The sequence below is a fragment of the Aulostomus chinensis genome, chromosome 5 (assembly GCF_037954235.1).
Source record: "Aulostomus chinensis isolate RoL2024-O1b breed Wild chromosome 5, RoL_Achi_v1.0, whole genome shotgun sequence".
NCBI lineage: Eukaryota > Metazoa > Chordata > Actinopteri > Syngnathiformes > Aulostomidae > Aulostomus > Aulostomus chinensis.
Genome location: NC_141324.1, coordinates 21,737,921 through 21,760,915, shown reverse-complemented (window position 1 = coordinate 21,760,915; position 22,995 = coordinate 21,737,921). Strand labels below are relative to the sequence as shown.

The 22,995-nt window shown below is 41.0% G+C and overlaps 1 protein-coding gene across 4 annotated transcripts in view; it reads left to right on the top strand.

Moving 5' to 3' along the window:
• The window catches only part of astn1 (astrotactin 1), a 304,706-nt gene that overhangs the window by 179,917 nt on the left and 101,794 nt on the right, over positions 1 to 22,995 (top strand). For all 4 annotated transcript variants that reach the window (XM_086203885.1, XM_086203887.1, XM_086203888.1 and 1 more), the window contains one exon: positions 4,432 to 4,620. In XM_086203885.1, coding sequence (XP_086060011.1) covers positions 4,432 to 4,620 — 189 coding nt within the window. The remainder of the gene's footprint in view (positions 1 to 4,431; positions 4,621 to 22,995) is intronic.

Below are 22,995 nucleotides of genomic sequence, written 5' to 3'. Positions count from 1 at the left end.
CAAGTTGGGTCCATTACATCAAATTAAACCTCATTGTGGACAAATTGTGGTGCTGTTGTTCAGCCCTGGTGCTTAGAGGGAACCAGAATGTGGTGTGTGGGACAGGGTAGGGTTCCCTTTAATCACAACTTAGGAAAATGTCACTTCAAAAGGGCACAAAATAAAGGGCTTCACAGCCAAACAAGCGGCCCCTGACAATCGTGATTACATCCTCCATTCCTGTGGTACCTGTATAATAAATCGTGATGTTTTAATTCAGATTTCAGATGCCAGGGATGGGGAGGGGGTGACCCTGGATTTTTTTTTTCTACCTACTTCCTGTAATAATGTTGAGACCCTTCAGGAATACACTCATTCTTTTAAGAACCCATTTAAAGTAAATGTTCTTGAAGCTATGCTTGTTTGCATGTTTTTGAAATTATTCAAGTCGGCAACTCCTTTTAGCTTCTAAAGATCCCTCAAAGTTCTTGACATGTTCTTCACAGAATGTTTTCTTTAAAGTAGCCTAAAGCACATTTCAAGATTCCTCCACAGTTTTCAAATTCAAGGACCGACAAAGTTCCTCAATAATCTCTTAGTTTGAACAGTGGTACCGCAGATGAGGCATCTCGTGAACAGCAGTTCAACTCAGGAAAGGGAACCCTTTATCAACATCATATGTTCTGACATGTTGGAGAAGGAGTAAGCGTTTCTTCAAGCTTTTTGTGGGGTATTGTTTTTCTTTCGTCGGACAGACATTGATGTATTTGTTCACTGTATTTCATGAATGGAGATAAACATAAAAGTTAAATTTCTATCATACAATGCCGATAGGTTGCCAGATCTTATATGTCCTCCCTCTTGTCCTTTTCCACACAGACAGTTTTCTCTGCATTGAGGAAAAGCTGGCTTTTACCTGATTAGTTAATGCTAGTGAGACGACAAAATGGACAACAAAATGCTTCAGGCTTCACCCAAAATCTTGTCTCACCTTGACAGATTTTGTTCTCGTATGCTGGGAGACGAGGCTGACTTGTAGTGTTGTCACTCTCACCCTGGGTCTCTGCAGCGTGATCTACCTTGACTTTGATGCTAGCGCCACCATCTTAGCATCATATATGTAGACTCCGCATGAAATGGGGGGGGGGGGCTGATGACACATCTTCCTTGTGAATACAAAATGTTTTAGTAGCTCACATAAAACGATGGCCTTTCCAGGGAGCCTCCAAACCTGCAGTGTGTCATAATGTGGTGCTAAAGCTGGATTACTGATGGCCGTCCATGCAGAGCAAATGAAAACAACGTCGTAACAGCAAGCACCTGGAGAAACTGGCATTTCCTTTGTTTAATAGGAAATGAAAATGCCTTCAACAGATTTCATGGTTTATGATGGCAGTGAGGAGAGATGAGGGAAGGTCAGAGTGGTTGATGGGTGCAGGGCTGAAAAGAAATTCTAGGTACAACACTCTGGCGGCTCCTCATCAACGCCCCTCACAAGGTTCAGTTGATATCAGCAAAACCACAAGATTAAAAAATGATTACAAGCTGAAATAGACAGCATATCAGGTGATCTCATTCTAAATGTCAAAAAACACACAGGAACAGGGAGAACATGGAGACTACACACAGAAAGATCCCGTGCCTGTGCCAGGGCTTGAACCTGGAACCTTCTTGCTGTGAGGTGACAGTGCTGACCACTGCACCACCGTGCCGCCCCAGAAAATATCAATTACTGATAATGCTCCAGACATTTCTAGAGCTATCTTCTGCGAAGGATACAGCCCAGTCTGCAGCTGCCAGGTTACAACTCCTGCAAATGTAATGTAGTTATTTTCAACTATGTTGGGTCAGAAATATTGTTCCTAGAGGCCTATGGGGTGATTAGTTCTGTAACGCTTAAAATAATTGTGTTTAATTGTCATGAATCATCAGCTCCCTGGTTTGGTTCCAGGGTGAAAATGTTTCTGTGAGGTTTTTCTGTAACGTCAGTGCAGACAATGAATGGGGAAAGTGACTTCTGGAAGCAGAGCTAAAGAAGAACAGACACAGCGTAGTACACACTCTTTACTGAGGTGTGGGTGTTAAATCATTTGTAAACGTGTATGTGGACCATTGTGTCCTTTGCAATTAATTAATGTTGCACATTAGATTCTGCCAGACAAACCAAATATAGAACTTAACTTAAAAGCTGCCCCACATTATCATCATCACCCTCTTGTGTAATAGCAGAAGACTGTATATAAATATACCTCCATATTTTTGTGTGTGTCTGTGTTAGATAATAAACGTCCGTTTTCTTCAGTAAAAACAATGGATGTCACTTGTAAATACGGTGATAGATATTGAGATGGATAGATGAGCGGACGCATGGATGGATAAAAACGAGGCCGACATACATTCGCCTTGTTTTGTCTCCTCCCGCTGAAAGCCTGTCATATATCACAAAGCTTCGCATCCATAGCAAGACCAACATGTTCTGACAGCGCACGCCATGGAAACTTCACAGAACAAGATAACAGTGGATAGGTATTTAGTCTAGCAACACTTCTTCTGAGGGTTGCTCCTGGCAGCTGGCATGCTGAGGATTAGACTGAATATTTCCTGATGGATGTGTTATTCTATGAAAATAGATCTGCCGTTTTTTTGTTTGTTTGTTTGTTTATTTGTTTTATTTGCCTCACTGCACAACTTTGGATGATGTCTTGGCAGGATTTTAGTCACTTTTGCTGAAATATTGCATCTGCCAGGCTGAGATGGAGGGCGTCATTGAACAGTTCGAATTTTTATCATGTTTTAAACATATGAAATATTCATAAATCCATCATAAATAGTTTCAATCCTGAGAAAAGTGTTGCCTCTCTGCTGTAAATACAGCCATGACGCCTCAAATGCATTTCCAAGAGCGCGGCTGCAATGGTTTTGCATGCGGCTGCCACGTCCATTGAAGATATGATTTCTATTTTCTCTTCCCTCAAACACAACAGCAGCCTCCCACTCGTTCACTCCCATTTCCCTCTTTAGCTCATCATATTTCAACAGCCACCGGAGGGGTGAGGCTTCTGATTTTAACATGTGATACCGAAGCCCCCATTGCTCATCCACACAGCGCTCACTGTCTCTTACTTCAGTGGCCTCCTAATTTAATTTTAGAGGAGAAATAAGAGCAGGAGGAGCATGCCAGTTGAGATATTAATACTGCTTCTCCCGGAAATGATCATGATAAACTGCTGTTGCGCTTTTGCTTTCCAATATTTATTGAGAGTTATTCTCAATGAGCACATAGCCATTTTGTTACAGTCTGCTCAGAATGTATCACATTCCAGCGTGTATTTTCACGCACCTAATTACGTCCTCTGTGTGACTTGATTTGAAATAGCTTCAGCAGAAATGTTCCGTGCTTGTTTTCAAACAGACGTGCCATTAGATTACCCGGAAAAGCTGCAGTCATCATGACAGAATGGTTCACATTATATTTTAAAAATCCTTTTATCCCACTATTGTGGGTTAAAAAAAAAGAAAAATCCAGTCACGTTAGCTTAGTCTCTCTCCTAGGTCGCAAAGTGCTTTAGGGAGATTTGCTGTTTAAATAAGCTATAAAAAGTATATTTAACCCCAAGGTTTTTTACTGCCGCTTATCCTAGTGTAAAGAGAGAGAGGAAAACACTGTAGTAATGTTTCCCCTGCAGTGAATAATGTTGTCACATAGTGCCAGAAAAGGTGTGTTACATGTTGACATACAGTTTTGCACTGATAAAAATGAGCAGATTATTAAATGTTACAAGATCACTGGAAGACAACAATATAGCCGCCAGCAATGCTGGACGGGCCCTCCCACCGTCGCGCGTATCAGCTTGTTAGTCAGCTCATCGGTTTGGTGAAGAATGCCCCCTAGTGGCCAAGTGGCTGCGAATGTTGTGCAGCTGTTTTATGGGACATGAGCGAATACTGAGGCAAATTTTGTGTGATTAACCAGCTTTTACCACTGCAAGTTCCTTCTTTTAAGATGTTGCATTATTTGGACCTTCAAAAATGTTGATCTAGAGCATCAATCAATTTCAAGTGTGAGGTTTTGTGCAAATTGGACCTGAAGGACTTCGATACACCTTCAGAGGAAGTTGAGAAAATAGTTTCCTCATTAGTAGCAAATTTTTCATGTCAGCTCAATTTTGCATTGATGGGACAACCTGGGATATGCAAAACATAAGTGTTTATTAGAATGATCACAATTATTTCATAACATTTAATGCAGAGCATCTACAGATTACACAGTTTCATCTAGATCAGATTGTCTGCCCTCAGAAACGGGAGGTTTTAGCGCTAAACGCTAAATGTGGCATGATAAACAACCAAGCTGAGTGTAGTGTTAATAGGACAAATTGCTGCCATATACAGTAAAAGCCCTGTTTAAATAAAGACATTCACCAGCCGCTTTGTTCCCCTCCATCCCCCCAGCCTTCAGCTCGGCCATCCATTCTCTGGATGGGGCGACGCAGCGGAACGACTTTGTGTCCATCCTCAGGGAGTTTGGGAACCACTACGTGCAGGAGGCGGTGTATGGCTTCCAGGAGTCCTGTACCATCTGGTATCCCAACAAACAGGTCCAGAGGCAGCTGTGGTTGGAGTACCAGGATATCAGCAAAGGTAGGACACACACACACACACACACACACGCGTGCACGCATGCACACACTAACACACGCGCATGCACTAACACACGCAGACTAACACACGCGCACTCACTAACACACGCACACTAACACACACTGCTCTGTGGTTGAAGACTGATTGAAGAAAAATTGTCAGTAATTACTGGCCTGAGCATCAAAGGTAATGACTGTGAGTGTGGGAAGAAATAATTGATTGTACAGATTCATAAGCCGTCACCCCCAATAGAATACACTGAGGTGTGTGTGTGTGTCAGGATGGATCGCTTAATCATGTAATCAAGCATATAAATGACAGGAGACTTGATGGCAGCATTAGCCTGCATGTGTGAAGAAGCTCCACCGCTGTGTCGTGATACACACTCTATCAGATGAAAACCTGTTTTGGTTTTTTTTGTCATTTACCCACATATTTAGATACATTTTGTAAAAGTACATTTTTTGTCCTGATCTTGAATGCTGGACTTAACTAGAGTAGCATCAAATGAGTCCTAAAACCTGACAATAAGTTAGCATTGTTGAATGTCCAACCACTATCACTGTCCCATCATCCAGTCAGATAGGTGAGTGGTTAACACAACCTGAGGACATTTAACATTTTAGTCATTGTACAATTTGGGAATGAATTCAGTTCCTGGATTCTGAAGCATTTGCGTCCGAAAAACAAGAGGTTGCGTGACGATGAAAATTAAAATGTGGCTTGAAGCGAAAGGAACTTTTTACGACTTGCAATTGTGTTTATGTTTGAAAAATTCATTTTTCAGTAAATGTCCGTATGAGAGGTGCTTGGGGTGGAAAAAAAAAACGCTTAGAAGAATCCAACACCTGCACATACTTATTCAGTTAAAAATGATCTTTATTAATACACAACGTTTCAGAAACTTTGAACTTTTATTTTCTGTAATATTCCTAAATCCGTCTAGTATTGTTCTTTTTTTTTTTTTAATTAACTCATGGTAACTCAAGGATGATGCTAACTTCGGAGCTAACCTACAAGCATACGCCATCCTTGTTCTGTATGGATTTTTTTTACTCAGTATCCGGTCAGAATACTTTTCAGAAGTTGTGAATGCAGCAGGGAAAAATACAGTATATATTGTAATGATTCCATTGCTATTTAAGCTGGTGATTAAACACTTTGTAACCAAGCAGATGGTTTTTCTTTAATGACCTGTTTCCACATGAAAGTGTCTCGACGCAGCAGTTTTCTCAGATGTACCTTAGTAAAAGTCAACCGAGTAAATAACGGCTACATGCTTTTCCTTTTCTTTTCCAAAGATCAAATAAAAGTTGGCATGTTGCATCTGTTTGTCTAAACTATATGAGTGGCAATGGAATGTTACTTCACCATCTGTTCCACAACAATGCTGTAGATGGTATCACAGCGCCGAGGTCCGCATCGCTCTTTCTAAAGCAGTCAGAGGAAACCACACCAGCCTTCTATAAAAGCACCGCTAATTAAATGAACAATCCATACAAAAGAGAGAAAAAAAATCTATGTTTTTGCTTTTTATTTTATGGCTCAAAATGCCAGTATATGTCAGCCATCCATCTTCTTGTTACCTGTGCTTGTTTTCGCCTCAGAAATAAGTAATTGCTCGTCCCTCCCTGCCGTTTCACCTCAGGGGCTCCAAACTGTTCACAGTGGTCTCCTTTGTTTGTCGTGGCCACTTTTCGTCACTTCCCTTATTTTGTCCAAGGACAACCCCCACACACACCCCCACGCTGTGCTGCACTCCTCACTCCCGGTTACCTCTGTGCCGACAGATGGCATTAGATGACTGAGTTTCCCCCACAGTCAACAAAATTGCATTACTCTTCATTTTCTCCTCTTTTTTTTTTCTTCTGTGACAGACCAGTTGCAAATGCTGCAAATGATTCATTCAAAACAATCAAAGGAAACATGCTCGTTCTTATTGTCCTTCTCTTTGCAAACTGTGACTTCACTTTTTCCCCAGAAATTTGCTACTTTTTCTGCAGACCTGAAACAGAGAGAGACAGAGAGAGACAGAGAGAGAGAGAGAATTTCCAGATGTAGCCTGTGAAATATATACTTTTGCAAGTATATAGTACAAAATAGCATATTGCATATTTCCAGAGAGAAAAGTGTGTTTTCAAGGCACACAACAGCATTTATACTTATACTTATAAAAAAGATGGAGAATATCCATAATAGCGAGGAAACACAGGTTTTCTCTGTATGAAACTGACCACTGAAGGTTTTGGGATATGATTATGTAATTATTTCATAAAATCAAGACTGATTATCGTTTACCTCATTCCAGTTAATTCTAGCATTGCACTATTAATCCATAATGAGTCAAAATACGTGAGCTTAAACTTTAAACTTGTGTATATTTAAGTATAAAACTCATGAAACAACAATGAACTTTAACACAAAACTGATTTTACTTGTATTGCAGTTCAGCGAGTAGTTCTCTCAAGGTAATAGTAATTAAAATACAAATCAGATCAATTTCTATGCACATCGCACAAATATACAGTAAGACCTATACGTCACCTAGGTGATGTCGCCCTATACAGTAAGAGGAGGCCGTGTGGTTCCTCTATACTACACTCCTGTTGTTGTACAGAACGCTCCTGTGTTGAAGTAACAATAGGAACATCAAATTCGGTCCATGTAGAACTTAAAATCTGATTCTCTTACACTGTTTGTGAAATCTATCCAGAATGTAATTTCCTGTCAAGCAGAGAGCATCATGATTACATTGGTCTGAAATAATTCAGCCCAAGTGGGCAACTGTTCCAGTCTTGCTCTCAAGGAAGAGAGAGAAGTAGATTCCTTTTGGCAAAACATGAAATAAGAGTCATCTTTCTTAATCCTTTCCTGGCGTCTTGGAAACGTCCTGGCCTTTTGGAGGGAGTAATGAGCTCGCAGGAGAATTTGATGATCCATGTCCTCGCCCTTTGCTCCAAATACAAGATCTACCCGACTGCAGCCTCCCTCCATATTCAACGAGGAGCCTGATCATTTTAGCTGCCAGGGCTACAGCTGCCATCACTTGTTTTAATGCTTATTACCTCTGCTAAGCAGGTTATGGGATTGGTTTGGTGCAGTAGCCTGCCTGCACGCCTACTAGCCTCCCAGTTAACGGATTACGTCAAACGGTATGGACAGATTTTTACAAAAAAATTTCTAGCAGAGATGCGTCTTGGCCAAGCGAATGCAATATTTCATTGCACGTCAGGAGCAAAGGGCAGATCTAGGATTTCCTTTCTCTCCAGAAATATTGTATGAACCGTGATGAAAAGAAATGTGTCATTTTATTTTTGGAAAGATTTCCAAAACATTAATTTTATTTTGGGGATTTGCATGTAATAAGAGACTGGGCCAAGGCAGAGGTTTGAGTGCAGTTTATATATTTGGTTAAGATTCTACACCAAAGCAGAATTAAAAGGAAGACAGAATACTGTATGTTTTTCTAGCAAATGTAAATTGCCTCCATGTAGCAGCTCCTCATGTATATGAGATGCAGATTTAAAGTTATATACTTTCATACTGTGTGCTGCTCAAGAGTGTAAGAGAGAAGCCTCAGTGGATTCTTATGAATAAAATATGACACTGTAACCTAAAACAACCACTCCTTCCCAGTAATGTTTCGTTGTCTGCCATTGTGCCTGAGCTGTAAATTACAACGCAGCAGACCAGGAGCTCTGTAGATGAAAGGAGCACATAATACGCCACGGTCTGTAAAGTTAATGGAAGACTTCCACCAGTTGCTCCCTAATGACCCGGGAATGACTCAAACACACAGACATATGTACAACTACAGTGTCCCGATGCCATTGCTGTCACATGTAAGGGGACATAGCTCATTAAGTGTGGTCAGTCATTGCACAGGTGTGCGTGTGTGTGTGTGTGTGTGTAAGATGTCTTGTCTCTGTGATGAATAGCGCATTCTTCACTCCTCTGCTGTGAGTGAGTTCCGTATTGTCAGACACATGCCCTCTATTACCGAGCCACAGATCAGACGCCGACAGCACGACAGCCTCCGCCGCTCCATTCAGGTTGCAGGAGTTTAATAGATGGGAACAGGGGAGGGGGGCAGGGGGAGCATTCGATTGCCAAGTTAGGAGCAGCACCGATTATGGGGAAGAATATACGGTCAGATCAAATGATGGTTGGATTTGTCACACTGGATTTAGTTCATAGTCACAGGTTTCTGGATGTTACTGTCCACCACTGGACCTGAAGCAGACGCATTAGCAAGGAGGCTAGCGCCTATCGCCAGCCTATGTGCAGCATATCTCCTCACTATACGTTGTGGCATGATCACAGTTCCACTAGTCAATGCTGCAATGCTAAAAAATTATTGACTAGTGTGAACTGACTGTGTTCCCCGCTGTCGAGCTTTTTAAGACGAGTTAAAACAAAAGTAGCTTTTCCTCTATGAAGAATCAATCCTCCTTCGAGTAATTCCTGTGTAATTCCTCTGGGAAAACATTCCTCGCGCTCATCTCTCTAGTGCTAACATGCTTGTCTACATCTGCGTCCCATCATCTTCCCCCTGGATGAAAATATACAAATTCATCATCAAACGCTTTGCGATGCAGAGATTAAAAAGCCTTGTTCATGGTTAATTTGTAAAGGAGTTTACGATTGAAATTGTGCACCGCATCTCTGAGGCTGAAAAACAAAAAAAGCCCATTGAGCCAATAAATACATTTAAGTAAATGAGGGAAAAAAAATATTACAAGATGATTTACAGAGAGAGATAATTCTGTGAATCGGATCTCTAATTTTTTTATTTTTTGGTGAAGCACGCTGAGGCCGTGTTGGCCATTGTCAGCTTCCCATCTCCCGTTATAATCTCTTGATTGCAAATATTACGTGGGCTGCTCAACGGCATCGAAAAAAAATCAAAGAACCGCCTCCAAACATCTTTAAAGACAGAGAGTTCCACAGCCATCTCCAGATGTGAGCATGAGGAGTGGTATTCCTTCCCTCCTGGTCTCTTGCTCTTCTAGAGAATCTGTCACAATGGAAATGAAATGAAGACCAGTTTGTTTCCCAACAGCTTCAAAAATAATTAGATGCTTTATACCTCTGTCAAAATTCTCCACAGGCAATTAAGATTTGAATACACCTCCAAGGCCCCTAAAGGTGACATTATGGAGCTTGTTAAAATGTTAAATGTCAGATCAAATTGGAAAGACAGATGCGAAACTCAGACAAAAGCTCAAAGTGTGTCTTCAGGAAAGAGCCGTGTCACATGGAGGAGAGGCAGGTGGACTTCTTCCTTCTTTTTTGTTATTTTTTTAAAGAAAGCACTCCATTCAAACCTGTCGGTGAGGCAAAACAGGCTAAACTAAGCTCTCTGTATCAGATTGAACCAAGACTTCAGAACTAATGATAGAACAAGCAACAGGTGGCAGGACATGAAGGCAGGCTGCAGGGAGCTGATTGTTTGGGGGAGACAATGGGAACAGGGTGGACCTGACAAAGACTGATGTAGGGCAGGTGTGTGTTGGGGGGGCAGGTGAGGAAGCGCTAATGGAAAACAGGAGGGGGACTCACATCAGGAAGGCGAGCATTAATACACAAGAAGACGAGAATAGACACAAATAAAGTCCCAAACTAGAGTGTATGATCAGTGTAGGCAGAACAGTAAACAGCATCGCTCAGTTTTTTTCTCCCACTTATCTGCCTCTCTGCATCTTCCTTCCTTACTCTCTCTCTCTCTCTCTCTCTCTCAATTAAATCACCATGACCTCCTTCCACCCCTCCCCCTCCCCCACAGATATAGGCGTCAGCTCTTCACCAACCTCTCGCGCAGCGGTGCGTGTTGGTAAGTGTGTAAGTGTGAGCAGCCTGACAGTAACCAGGTAAAAATAGGTGCCTTATTTATTCTATTAGCGCCTGTCATTTTAACAAAGAAGCAGCACAGAGTCTTAGCTCCGGGGCCAGAGGGCTGAGGGGGAGGGGAGCAATGAGGAAGAGGACGGTAGACACGGAAGACATTCTCCTGAACCGGTCCTGACCTCTGAGATTTCCCGCTCTTCACCAGCACGCAACACACACCTAAGATTAGCACCGGCTGTCCCTCCTGCTTACCAGCTGGGAATGACACAACACTGCGTTGTGCTCCACCCACAACTTCTCAGATAAAATGTATCAACCGACATCAATTTAAAAGTGATTGTAGCATTTATATTAATTGTCTTTGTAAATGCAAACATCAGCTGATTCTCCTAAAAAAAAAAAAAAATTCAGAAGCACTAATACATATTCTCTTGCCAAATTATTAATCCTACCAAAATAAAACCAGTGCAATCACAGTAAGTCCTACAAATCATCCTTTCAAAATATTATTTCCACAAATTCAGTAATAACAAATTGTTTTATTTTTCCATATTCTATTATTTTGCATAGAGTATTTGCAATATTAATGAAAAAAACAACTTCGATGTGCTTGATGTGAGTTTTAATGCGCATGTGTGTGGTTCGAGTGTTTAGTAGAGAGTGTTTCTCCAGAAGCAGCAATTAGCCCGATCCCAGCAGACAAGGTTCAGACAGCCCCTGCATGAGTCAATAAAATATCTGATAAAAGATGTTGTGGAACAGAAAGAGTTTGGGCTTCTGAAAGGTCTGTGAATTTATTTTTTTTTTCCGACCTCTGTGTTTTCTTTTGTCAGAAATGTTGCAAAGCGAGATGAGGTTCAGTTAAACACGAGTCTTTAGTGAAAGAAGAGGCCGGATGAACACATCGGGAGGTGAATGAGGAAAAGTGCAGACCTCCCAAAAGTACAAGTTCTAGTGATGCAACATGAAGAGAAACAGAGAAGAGGAAAGGGGAGGATGAAAAGGGGAGACAGAGAAGTGAAAAAGATGAGAGCAATGTGCAAAGAATGGGCAAGATAGGATAGACGAGATGATGTGGAGGAGGAGGAAGAGGAGGAGGTGAAGACCAGAGCAGCTGTGACAGAGAGGTGGCAAGGATGATGGGAGGTGGTGTGGGAGGAGGTGTTGGAGATGTCATCTCGCCTCTGAGGAGGAGCCAGGGTGATAAATGTCTCCTGCTTTTTCAGTTTCCACACAATTACAGCAAAGGGCAGCGTGGCTCCGAGGTGGGGTGGCCGTCTAGCTACCGAAGGGTCGCTGGTTCCTCACTTCCAAGTCCAAGTATCCTTGAGCAAGATATCCGTCTATCCATCCATCCATCCATCCATTTTCTTCCGCTTATCCTGTTAAGGGATGCTGGGGGGCTGGACCCTATCCCAGCGGCTTTCGGGCGAGACGCGGGGTTCACCCTGGACGAAAGCCGCTGGGACATCACAGGGCCAACACATAGAGACAGACAACCATTCACACTCACAGCCACACCTACAGTCAATTTAGAGTATCAATCAGCCTCGTCTTGAGCAAGATACTGAACCCCTAATTGCTCCTGATGGCCCTTCAATGGACCGGCAACCTGTCCAGGGTGAACCCCGCCTCTCATCCAGCCCCCTTTAACGGATAAGCGGTATAGAAAATGGATGGATGGATAGATGGACAATTACAGAGAAAGATGTGGAGCAGATGTCTACTACCTGCACCTCCACAAAAAATAAAGAGAAAAAAAGTCAGGTCTGCAAGTGTGTGTTTGTGTGCAGTTTCATGTCCCAACGAAGTGCAACTGCTCTCGTTGCTTAATTTGGAGTTAAAGAGGAGAAAAGCAGATTGTCCAGCTGTAAAATGGGTTGATATCGAGCCTCGTCAGCACAATCACAGACTCCTCGCCTCACCAGACCTGGCACAGCCAAGGGTGTATCACTTTACATGTAACAGGATTACAGAAATCCCATTACCTCAGGATTATCTGGAAATAAAGAAAGACAAAGAGACACGCTGCCACGAAGCACAAATCACTAATCAAATTGCTGATACTGATATCGGTGCTTCATGAAAGGCTATGGAACTCAGCCGGCTTCCTTTTCCAAACATATTAATCCAGAATTAAAATATTCCACATTACACACACACACACACACACACATACACGAATGTACGCACGTTCTATTTTATCCTAAATTTTAAAAATCAAAATGCTATATGCTAAATATTTGAGCAAGCTTGTATTTTACATGTTTACAGTATATATTTTAGTTATGATATTTAGTGTTTCCAGAGGTGTATTTTGGACGATGTCAAGTGTTCCATTTAAAACAAATCAATCATTTAAAGAGAAATACGAAAAAAAAGTGGATGTAATTACTATTCATAGGTATTTACTGTTTCATAATAAACTGAAAAACATATGAGGGAAATTATTTGTAGCCTTTTTAAACCATAATGCTGGAATCAAATTAGAACAAATGTCATGAGGTGCTGTAGGGGAAGCTATTAGTTTTTGGAGATGCTGAGGCCTTGTGAAAAAGTTAGGTTGAAATTATACAATCAGTCCAACCGTCAAAATAATGTTCTGAGTCAGACTTCTGGCAAATCTTTCTCATCATCGTGAGACAAATTGTTTGTGAAAACGGGCTATACAAATAAAATTGCCTTGTCTTGCCTCCTCATGAGATGTTTGATTGAGAGTATGAAACTTGAAATATCCACAAGTAGGACTACCTTATGTACAGCATACACAAGCCTGGCGCTGTTCTGTACACACGCACGCACGCACGCACACACACACACGCACACACACACACACACACACACAAACTGATGTGAAATAAAAGGCGGGCAACCTTAAATCTTCTATCTATCAGACAGCTGGGTTTTTCCTTTTTCAGCAAAACGCCTATTTTCGACAGGTTTATTCCATCAGAAGTGGGAGCCTAAAGGAAATCCGAGGGAATGAATAGTCTGTCCGAGTCAGCTTAGTGTTTGATAACTTAGCGTTTTAAGTTTTGAGGGGAAAAGGATAGGTAAGATAAGAAGTTCAGTGCCACCAGTGGTGCAGTATATTAGGGACAAAGAATGTGATTCCCTCAAACAGTCTTGTGCCGTCAGTGTGGCATATGCAGTACTTGGAACTCCTGTTCCTCAGTAACCTGTGCAGTGCATATCCGCCAGCAGTAAACAGTTTACTAGTAGCATACATTTCCATTTAGGAATTGCCTTTTCTTTACCAGACTGTAGCCCAGGGCTGCATGATATAGAAAAAATATCTAACTACAGCTACTTTGAATGATTTTTCGATTGCAATACAATTAACAATATTAGCCAGAAAGTTTTAGTTTTTATGTTTGTCTTATGTTCATTGCAAAAGCCAATGAAAGCAATGAATTTTTTTGGAGATGGACATCTCTGCAGCGCCGCACCATGATATTTGGACATACAATTATGTTGACTAATCTGCTGTTATATTTGCAGCTGGTATAGTATCATGTAAAGGTCCCAAGAGAAGTACTGGGAAGCTAAAATATAATTTTTAAAAATAATTAAATAAGATATATAATAAAATAATAATAATAACAGTAATATAAAATTTCAATGAGTTGTTCCTCCTGTTACATACGTTTTCATCAACTCAGTGACTTCAATTCTTCTTAATTAATATTTTCCCTCTCACTCCTTGTATTTGATTCGATAGTGTCTTTGTTATTACCAACCCCCCCCCCCCCACACACACACACACACACACGTGCGCACTTTGTCTACAACTGGAGCAGGTTGCCCAATGAGACAAAGCCCACATCGCTTCACCTTATCTATGATTCACCTCCCTCTGAAGGCAGCACGCCTGTTGTGATCCATTACGTATTGTAGCCTCCCCCTCCCCCTCCCCCTCCCCCTGTTATTCACTGTTTTCCAATCATGTTCTACAAGATCTGTTTCACTTGAGCCACTTCAACATCCGCTCTTCCCTACAGAAATTTAATTCCACTCTCAGCCAGTCAAGGTCATCCCACTGATGAAATTCCCCCCCCCCCCTTCTTTTTTAAAATTCTTCTTTGCTGGAATTTGTATGAGGAGACGGAGGAGTGAAAGAGCGATGGACACGACATCATCAAAGCTCTCCTTTTCTTTATACTGTCCCCCTCTCGTTATTCTTCCATTGGCTCTCGCCACTAAAAAAGGATCTCTTTGACTTGTTCACTTTGGTTTCCTGCGTGTGTTAAGAATGGTTTTAAAGGGTGTTTAAAATGGTGCATCTTACTTCAAGTGGTGATTTCTATCCAACCGAGAAATCATTCATCTATCGGTATTCAGGCAGAAGACTGGAAGTGGGCGTGGCTTGTATCAGAAGTCGTTTTCAACTCATGCTAGCAGCTCTAGTCCCTTCTATCAGTTTAGCAACCATAAAAAGCCTAGAAAACTAGTATTGGTGTGATGTGTCTATCAAAAAATAATACAGATTAGTGCAATATCATTTAAATATCTGTTTCCGTCTTAATTTACATGTTTTTTACAGGCAACATGTTGGGAATTGGGTGTATCCCTACATTGTAGCATGTAAGTTTATTTCTGTGGAAACCCAATATTTCATCATTTGTGTTTGTACAGTACCAGTAACTCGTCATATTCGATATAATAGCCAATCTGCCAAAGCGTAACAACCAACCGCAAACAAGGTAACACAAAACGCACAAGACAGCATTAATACTGACTTAGTCACGCAATAGAAATTCTAGAGAGTAAACAGGTTTTTTTAAGGAGGTCGTAGTCATAGATGATACAACACTTTTAGTCGAGCGCTCATTGATGAGAACGTGGAATCTGATTTTCAGTTTATTATGGAAAATTTAAATATCCACTGCATTAAATTCTTTCCCTTAAGGTCTAAGGAACGGTCCATTAATTATCTGGTATTATTTCCATGCAGAGGTACTTATTACAAACTGAGCTCAACATATTCACATGTCCTTGTTTAAACCCTGGAGGGTGTTAGCAAACACAGTGTACCCGTGATTGGAGCCCCACACCAAAAAGCAACATGTGTAAGCGTAACAGCACCATCATTACATCATGTAAAATACAACTGCATGAGAGGAATTCTTAATGTTATCAGAGACATGTAGATTAAAAATATGCAAACAGAATGTATATTGTAGCATTAAGCTGCAGAACTCTGTAAATAAGTAACAGTATAATCAACTAGGAGCAACAGTAGCATTTACATGTTCTATTTCTAGCAGGAAAAAAAAGTTGTAGAAAGATATAAATATGGATTATCCATCACTGATACTTCTTCATGTGTGATTAAAAGTGTTGTTGTGAATGTAAACACGATCTTGTAAAAGTATCGACTGTTTTCCAGTGAAGTGAATAATTTAGCAGCGTGCACACGTATTGCAGTCATATGATGAAGAGGTGATCCTGGATTTGGCCCTTGATTCTTTACACTTCTGCATTTTAAGATGTCTGATTTTGTCAAAATTCTGAGTGAAGTTTAAAAGAAACGACAGACATCACGGATGTGGGATTGTCGTTTCAGACGGGAGCTGTGCTCACAGGTGATGGCCACATCTTAAGATTCGACTTATGCTGGTTGAACAAGTGGCTATTTGAATTGCACTTACATGTTTGTTTGTTTTTTTCACACTTAAAGCTTTAATTGCTCTCTCGGTTAGAAGTGTTGAGTTGTCATCCGCTTGAGTAAAACTTTATCTTTCACTTAACCTGCAGCCTCGATCTCTGCTGGCTGCTCTGAGTGGGAGTGAGGGAGCTGCAGGAGCCCCGCCCTCACTGAATGTCCGACACAAACGTCAGCAGCACTGTGACAGTAACATAGTTTAGCTACTGTGTTTTTATTTTCTTTGTGGTTTTTTTTTAATTATTATTATCTAAGGTGCTGGGGAAAACAATAAATAATTATCAGGTTTTCTGAATTATGACAATTCATCAAGATGGATCTCCAAATCCATGTTTTCACCTCAATATTCACTCTTAAACCACAAAATGTTTCTCAACTGGGTTGGTGGTCGGGTATTGAAACCTGCAGCTGGAAACATCTGCCTGATGTTGAAAGAAAGTTGATGAGAGCAGTGAGATAGATTTATTCTGCTGCGTTAAAAACAAAGCGATGATCTCGGAGAGGATGAGTCCTGGTTGATGATTACTGAGACACTGGCAAAATGATAAATATGACCACAACCAAAGCCTGTAGTTCACAAGTCACCGGGTTGCTGAAGCGCGCTATTTCTCGCCACCATTTCTCTTTTTCTCCCCTCTGTGTCGTGGTCCTCCCCCGAGAAAACACAAAAACAACACAGGCACTGTTGCCACTGCTCCAAAAAAAATCTCCTCCATCCATTTCATTGTTCAGTCTGACAGCAGCATCCTTCTTCCTTTTCGTCATATTGGGAGACAGAGATTATGCTGTCATCTTAACACAGCTTAACACAGAAGAGCACATCAGGCACAGAAATGCAGACAGTTTGGATTTGCTAGATTGTTCAGCCTCCCCAGTGACGCATCTCTCTCCCTCCAACATGTAACTCTGCAAGAGGCCTGGCTACTGTTCACTGATGTTCATAATCTGGCCCAATGCTGGAATTGTGTTTAAATCAAGTTTAAATCTGATCCTGGTATCAGGTTGTATAGTCAAGCCTCCTTTCTTGCTTTTCTAATCAAAAATCTTCCTCTAGAATAATAACTGCTTTACTATTTTTGCTTTTTTCTGATTATAATTTTGAATTATTATACAAAAAGTATTTCCTACAGTATAAATAGCATTCATTTCACAGTGTTCCCTTCCTTTCATTAATTTGGGATTAGGCAAACCCTGTCAGTGCTGGCTATGTCCATTCATTTAGGATAGAACGTGTGTGTGTGTGTGTGTGTGTGTGTGTGTGTGTGTGTGTTAGTGTGGGCAGTTTCACTGAGTCTAGTTTGTCGATGATTTAATGAGGACATGTGACAGAAATATCCCATCGTGAGACAGGAAGTGAGAAGAGTGTGTAAGAAGGAGAGATATCAATGACAGTTGGAGATATCTGTAAAGTCAGCTGGGATGTCTTAGCGGTAAATCCGTCACCAACCCTGTATCTTCACAAATTTCTAAAAGCAGCAACTTTGCCAGCTTTGTAATCTGCTGCCTGACTTGAGTCCTTTTTAATTTGCAATCAAGGCAGATTTGAGTTGTGTGTGCAGTTTGATGTTGCAAAATCCTGTTTGCCTGCATTGGGTGTGTGCGCGCGCGTCTGTGTGTGTGTGTATGTGGAAGGCAACCTCAGTAAGAACATTGAATCTTTCTATTTTCACTGAAATGATGTTCACATATCAAAAGCCACCGCCTTGCCCTGCAGACACAGTGCATTGTTAATTACTGTCCTCTGAAATAATTATGACACTAAAGGACAAAAAACAAGAAGAAAAAAACAACCCAACACATGTAGTTTTTGATATCCTGCTTAAACAGAATACTCTAAATAGATGGCGGCCTGGCTTCAACCCCTGAAGCTGAATTTTTCAATCTTTTAAAAGCAATTCAGCAGCGCCAGGCTGTCATCCAGTGCGTTAGCCAAGGCTGGGCTCCTTACAAGCCAACCTGCATCGTTGATTGCGATGACGCAGTGAACTCAGGGGTAGTGAGGGGTAACGGCGCCGCAGCAGTGAAGCAGAGAATTGATGGTCCTATTGAAGCTGTTTTGAAAAGACTCCAAGGAACAAACTGCTCTAAAAATACAGAAAATACAAAAAAAAATTATGCCGGGGGGGGGGGGGGGGGGGGTGGGCGGCATGTCATTGTTGTACTAATTTTATAATATAACCCATAAGAAACAGTCTCTCTCTTTCTCTCTCTCTCTCTCTCTCTCTCTCTCTCTGAAAGAAAATGTTAAATACAAACCATGCAACTGCTCTATGGTTACAACTCTGCACTATGGAAGTGCAGTTTGCAATGAAAGTAAAGGGAACGATAGGAAAACTAGGAAGAAAACCTCAGTCGCTTCAATAGCTCGCTCGCAGTGAAGCGCACTAATGCTAGCAGTGCCTGCTAACGGCTGAATTAGGTTTTAGTTGCTCTTAAAATTAGTTACCGTTACAATTAGTTTTTATTGTCTCGAGTAACTGTATCATTACACCCTTTTTTTTACATCACATTTGGTCACAGACACAACTGAATTATCTTGTGTGTTTTTATTTAAACGCATAAAAATCACATTATGAAGCCAACTCAGTAGCCACACGTTACCTGGTACATCTGTCACGGGCTATTAACTATCCTGTGAGTGTTGTAGTTAGTTTCTATCTTCAAACAAGAAATCTCTTGTCCTGCACTTCAGTTTACCAGCTACCATAGCAACACTCACTGAGAGAACCTGCACTGCCGCTGTCAGTTTGAAGTTTGTTTATTCTGTATCTCTGTGCCCCTTCTTGCTCAGCTGTCAATCACACAGACACTTGGGAAGCTTTTTTTTTTTTTTAACCCCTTTGCTTTGTTAGAGTCGTCTTTTAATTGTTTTGGTTTTTTTCAGTTTAACTTTACAATCCATCAGAATTTTTATTTTTTTTTATGCCTTAGTTCGAACAAACACTATCCCAACTGACAAATGACTCCCAAGTGGATTCCACACGCAGTAGATGGCTGGCAAACACTATCTGACATGAGTTCAGCCTTTTTTACACTTCAAACAAAAGATTAAATGTCCTGTGTGCAATTCAGAGGAAAGAAGACTGAATATATGCTAGATAAACAACAATGTTTACCTCTACAAAACACTACAAAAAGCACAATAGCATTTGGGTTGTTTTTTTTTCCTGCAAAGGTGAGATGAAAATATATTAGTGATATTATAAAATAAAGGGTTACATGGTTTTAAGAGCTCAGTTTACAGTGTTGCTATCACTCACATAAAACCTGACCTTGTGTAATATAATGTGAGACTTAGCACTGAACTCAATGTTACAGATTTTGAATACATATGAAATCCTTTGACATTATATTCTCCACAGAAAGGTTATCGGGAAACACGCCAGAGAATTAGACGACTCTCCAAACACTGTAATTTGAAAAGACCTCTCCATGTATAGCTATACACAACTTCTGTGAAAAGAACAAAAAAAAAAAAAAAAAAAACAATCCCTTGGGTCTGACATAGGTTATTTTAATGCAGAAAATAAAATAACCACATTCAAATGCCACCCACGCCTCATCAAACAGAATGTGAAATATATGTAATTTCACAAGTTATGGGGAACAAGAGGACCGAGCACAGAGGAATTGAACACTTTCGCATGTTCGATGTGAGAACAGCCTTGTAGTATGAGACTCTGCATATACGTCAACAACGCAGGGAAGTTCAAATATTCAACTGTGGGAACGAGAACGAGAAAATATTTGACTGTTGGGGAATTTAACATTTCTCAGATAGATCAGCTGCATATAAACTTGAGTTATTTATTATTGAACGTGATGTGAGAAGAACTTTATTGGTGTTTACACTGCAGATTGAAATGTCTCACCAGAACAGACAATCCCGCGATACGACTTATTGATTTCACGTTGCAATATGATGGAAATTACATAGTTGTTCAGGCTCGTTTTTAATTGAAGGCCCAAGGAGGTTGTTAACAGCAGTCTCCCATGATTCCCTGAGTTGCGTCTGAGTATTTGTCTGTCACGTGAATTTAAGTGGATGCAGCACTGAATGATGTATCCCCTCTCAGCATGCCACATGCATGAGCAACATGTCCTGCTGTTCAACTCATTCCTCACTTTATGCTTTAAAGCCAGCTGTAATCAGGCTGAGGACCTCACATACATCGTGAAACACTGACAAATTGGCAACTGGAATTGATTAGACTGCGTTCCGCGGTCTGCATGTAGATTGGAGAGGCATTGGCATAAAGGATGCCAAGGGAGTTGGCTTGTATTTTGGATCGAATGCTGTGGAATCAGAGTTTGTAAACATGGCTGTAAAAAAATTGATTTTTGGAGAGGGTGGGACTGTTTCAATGATTAACAAGACTAAATGATACCAGGAAGCAGCTAGTTATGATGCAGAATATTAGATATTAGCCTGACTGTGGCATCAAAATCCTTAAAGTGATGTATAATTTTCTCCACCGTCAGAAAAGAATCTTTGGAGGGTTTATTTATGGCTTCGGATGTGTTCTTGACGATTCTTGCAGGTAACCTGCAGTGTTTCCAAATAAGTGCAGGCTCATGTGTTACCGGGGTGAACCAGATGTTAACTGCGGGCACACAGCTGGGATAGCAGATAAATCAGCTGTCGGTGAAAACAAATGCACTGTGTTTCCTACACATTGATGAAGGCTGTGAAATTAAGCAACTTAAATTCAGTCTTCAAAATGTCTCCAACCTCTGCTTGCGGTGTTGGAGAACTCAGCTTCCTCCAGCATGTTAATGAAGTTGTCTTTCCACGAAGTTTCTCACCCGGTCAAGGTGTTTTGGTTTTGTTTTTAATTCAAAACCCTGATCAGATGTAAGAAAAAGTCTCATGGCATCACTGTTTCATTGTTCATCTACTTGACGTAGTGCTAAGACTTCCCAAAAATAACAAAACAGTTTGAACAGACTTAAACTTGTGTTTGTACTAAGAGCCCTGGAACTGCCAATCAGGCCTTTTTAATTTGTGTATAGAATAAGTTTGGGACTGCAGTTTGGCTCTGCCTGAATTTTAATTAATGTTTTTTGTTGCTGAAGATTGTTATAGAACTGAGCATGGTAGACAAGTCACAGGAGATGAGAAAGTAGATTATGATTGTCTTCGTTTTAGGTTTGGGACACAATTTCAGGGCACAAACCAGATTTAAGATGTCAGTACTTAATGGTAAACATGTGTTTGTTAATCTCCTCATAAAGAAGAGAAAAGGAAGCAAGGGAGGGGGTTGGGACTGCATGGACTCAATTTCCCATGATCCTCAACAGTCGTCCTTCAATCACAGACAGCCAGAGTGCCTCAAGTGAGTACAGACTGCAGGTCTGTGTCTCTGTCTGTCTGTCTCTCTCTCTCTGTCTGTCTTTCTCTCTCCCTCACTACTCTCTCTCCCTCTCTCTCTCTCCGGTGTCCTCCCACGCATCCTCCGCTGAAGCTCTCCTGCTGTGCGTTCATGCAAAGTCTAGCAGGGCACGTCAGAATGGAGGCTCACTGCTAAATGAGCAAAAAGGGTCAGGCTCAGCGCGAGCAACCCTAGATGAAAGTCTCTGAGCTGATTTAGTCTGCAAACAAAAGAGCATGATATGAATGAAAGTGGTAGTTAATTTTAATAAGACTGAATCAGCGAATTGCTCTTCTCTTGCCTTCCAGGGTGCTCAGTCTTAGGGAAATGAAATCCCATGATTGTAAAAAAAATTATGACATTACTTGTGTTTGCCAACTTCCTTCCTAACCACAATTGGGGGGTTCTGACAAGGCCACCATGTAGCTGAAGCATCCCTAAATACACGTCTGTCTGTGACAGCTGTGAGATTTCACATATTCCTAAGCATACACATCTGAAACACACACACACACACACACACACACACACACACACACACACACACACACACATATTCAGTTTTATTCCATCCTATCCTATCCTACGCTGCATTGTAAGATAAGCTGAGGATGAGTGTCAGGTGCGCACTACCAGATGGAACCAAGGAGGCAACATTTGACGTACCACACACACACACACACACACGCACGCATTCTCATACACACACACACACACACACAGCAAATGTATTCATACTGTTAAACCCCCTTTTCACTTTCTAGTGTGGGGAAGCAAAGTCTTTCTAAGGAGAAAGTGAGTAAAGATGCTGAGTGCCTGCTTCACTGTCTATTATCAACAGAGGATCAGCTGTGAAGCCCAACACTTCAGAAGTCCATCCCTGTACCTCACTCACTCAAACGCCTGAAGTCAACGTCACATCATCACTACTTCCCTTGACACCTTCAATGGTTTCTGGTCAACTTGATATAATGTTTTTTTTGTTGTTGTAGTTGTTGTTTTTTTCGCATATGAAGAAAGTATAAATCTAAGGTAGAAGGGCTCACTCACTCAAGATCATGGACAGTTGAGTGACAGCAAGCTCACAGTAAATCTTACAGTGTTGAGACGACGGCTGCCAGCCGTGACTCCCTGCCGATGGAGGAAATAGAGGGACTACTTGAGAAAATGGATCCGTTTATTATGATGTAGAATTTCTTTCTGGAGAAGTCTGAATGTCAGCGATTCACAGGTGTATTCAGTTTCTCTCCAACACAACTTAACACAACACCAAATGAGGGACCCATCTATGGTCTGATCATAGTGGATGATTGACGGGACTATTGTATCTTATAATCACCTTTGCAGAATATTTATTTTACTACACTTCTGAAACCTGCAGTTGTATTGAATTTTCAATTCAAGGAGTTTCAGAAGTATGCTTTTGAAAGAAGAATATCACTGTACAACAGAACGGACAGTTTTCATACACTATATTATATGCATGACCCT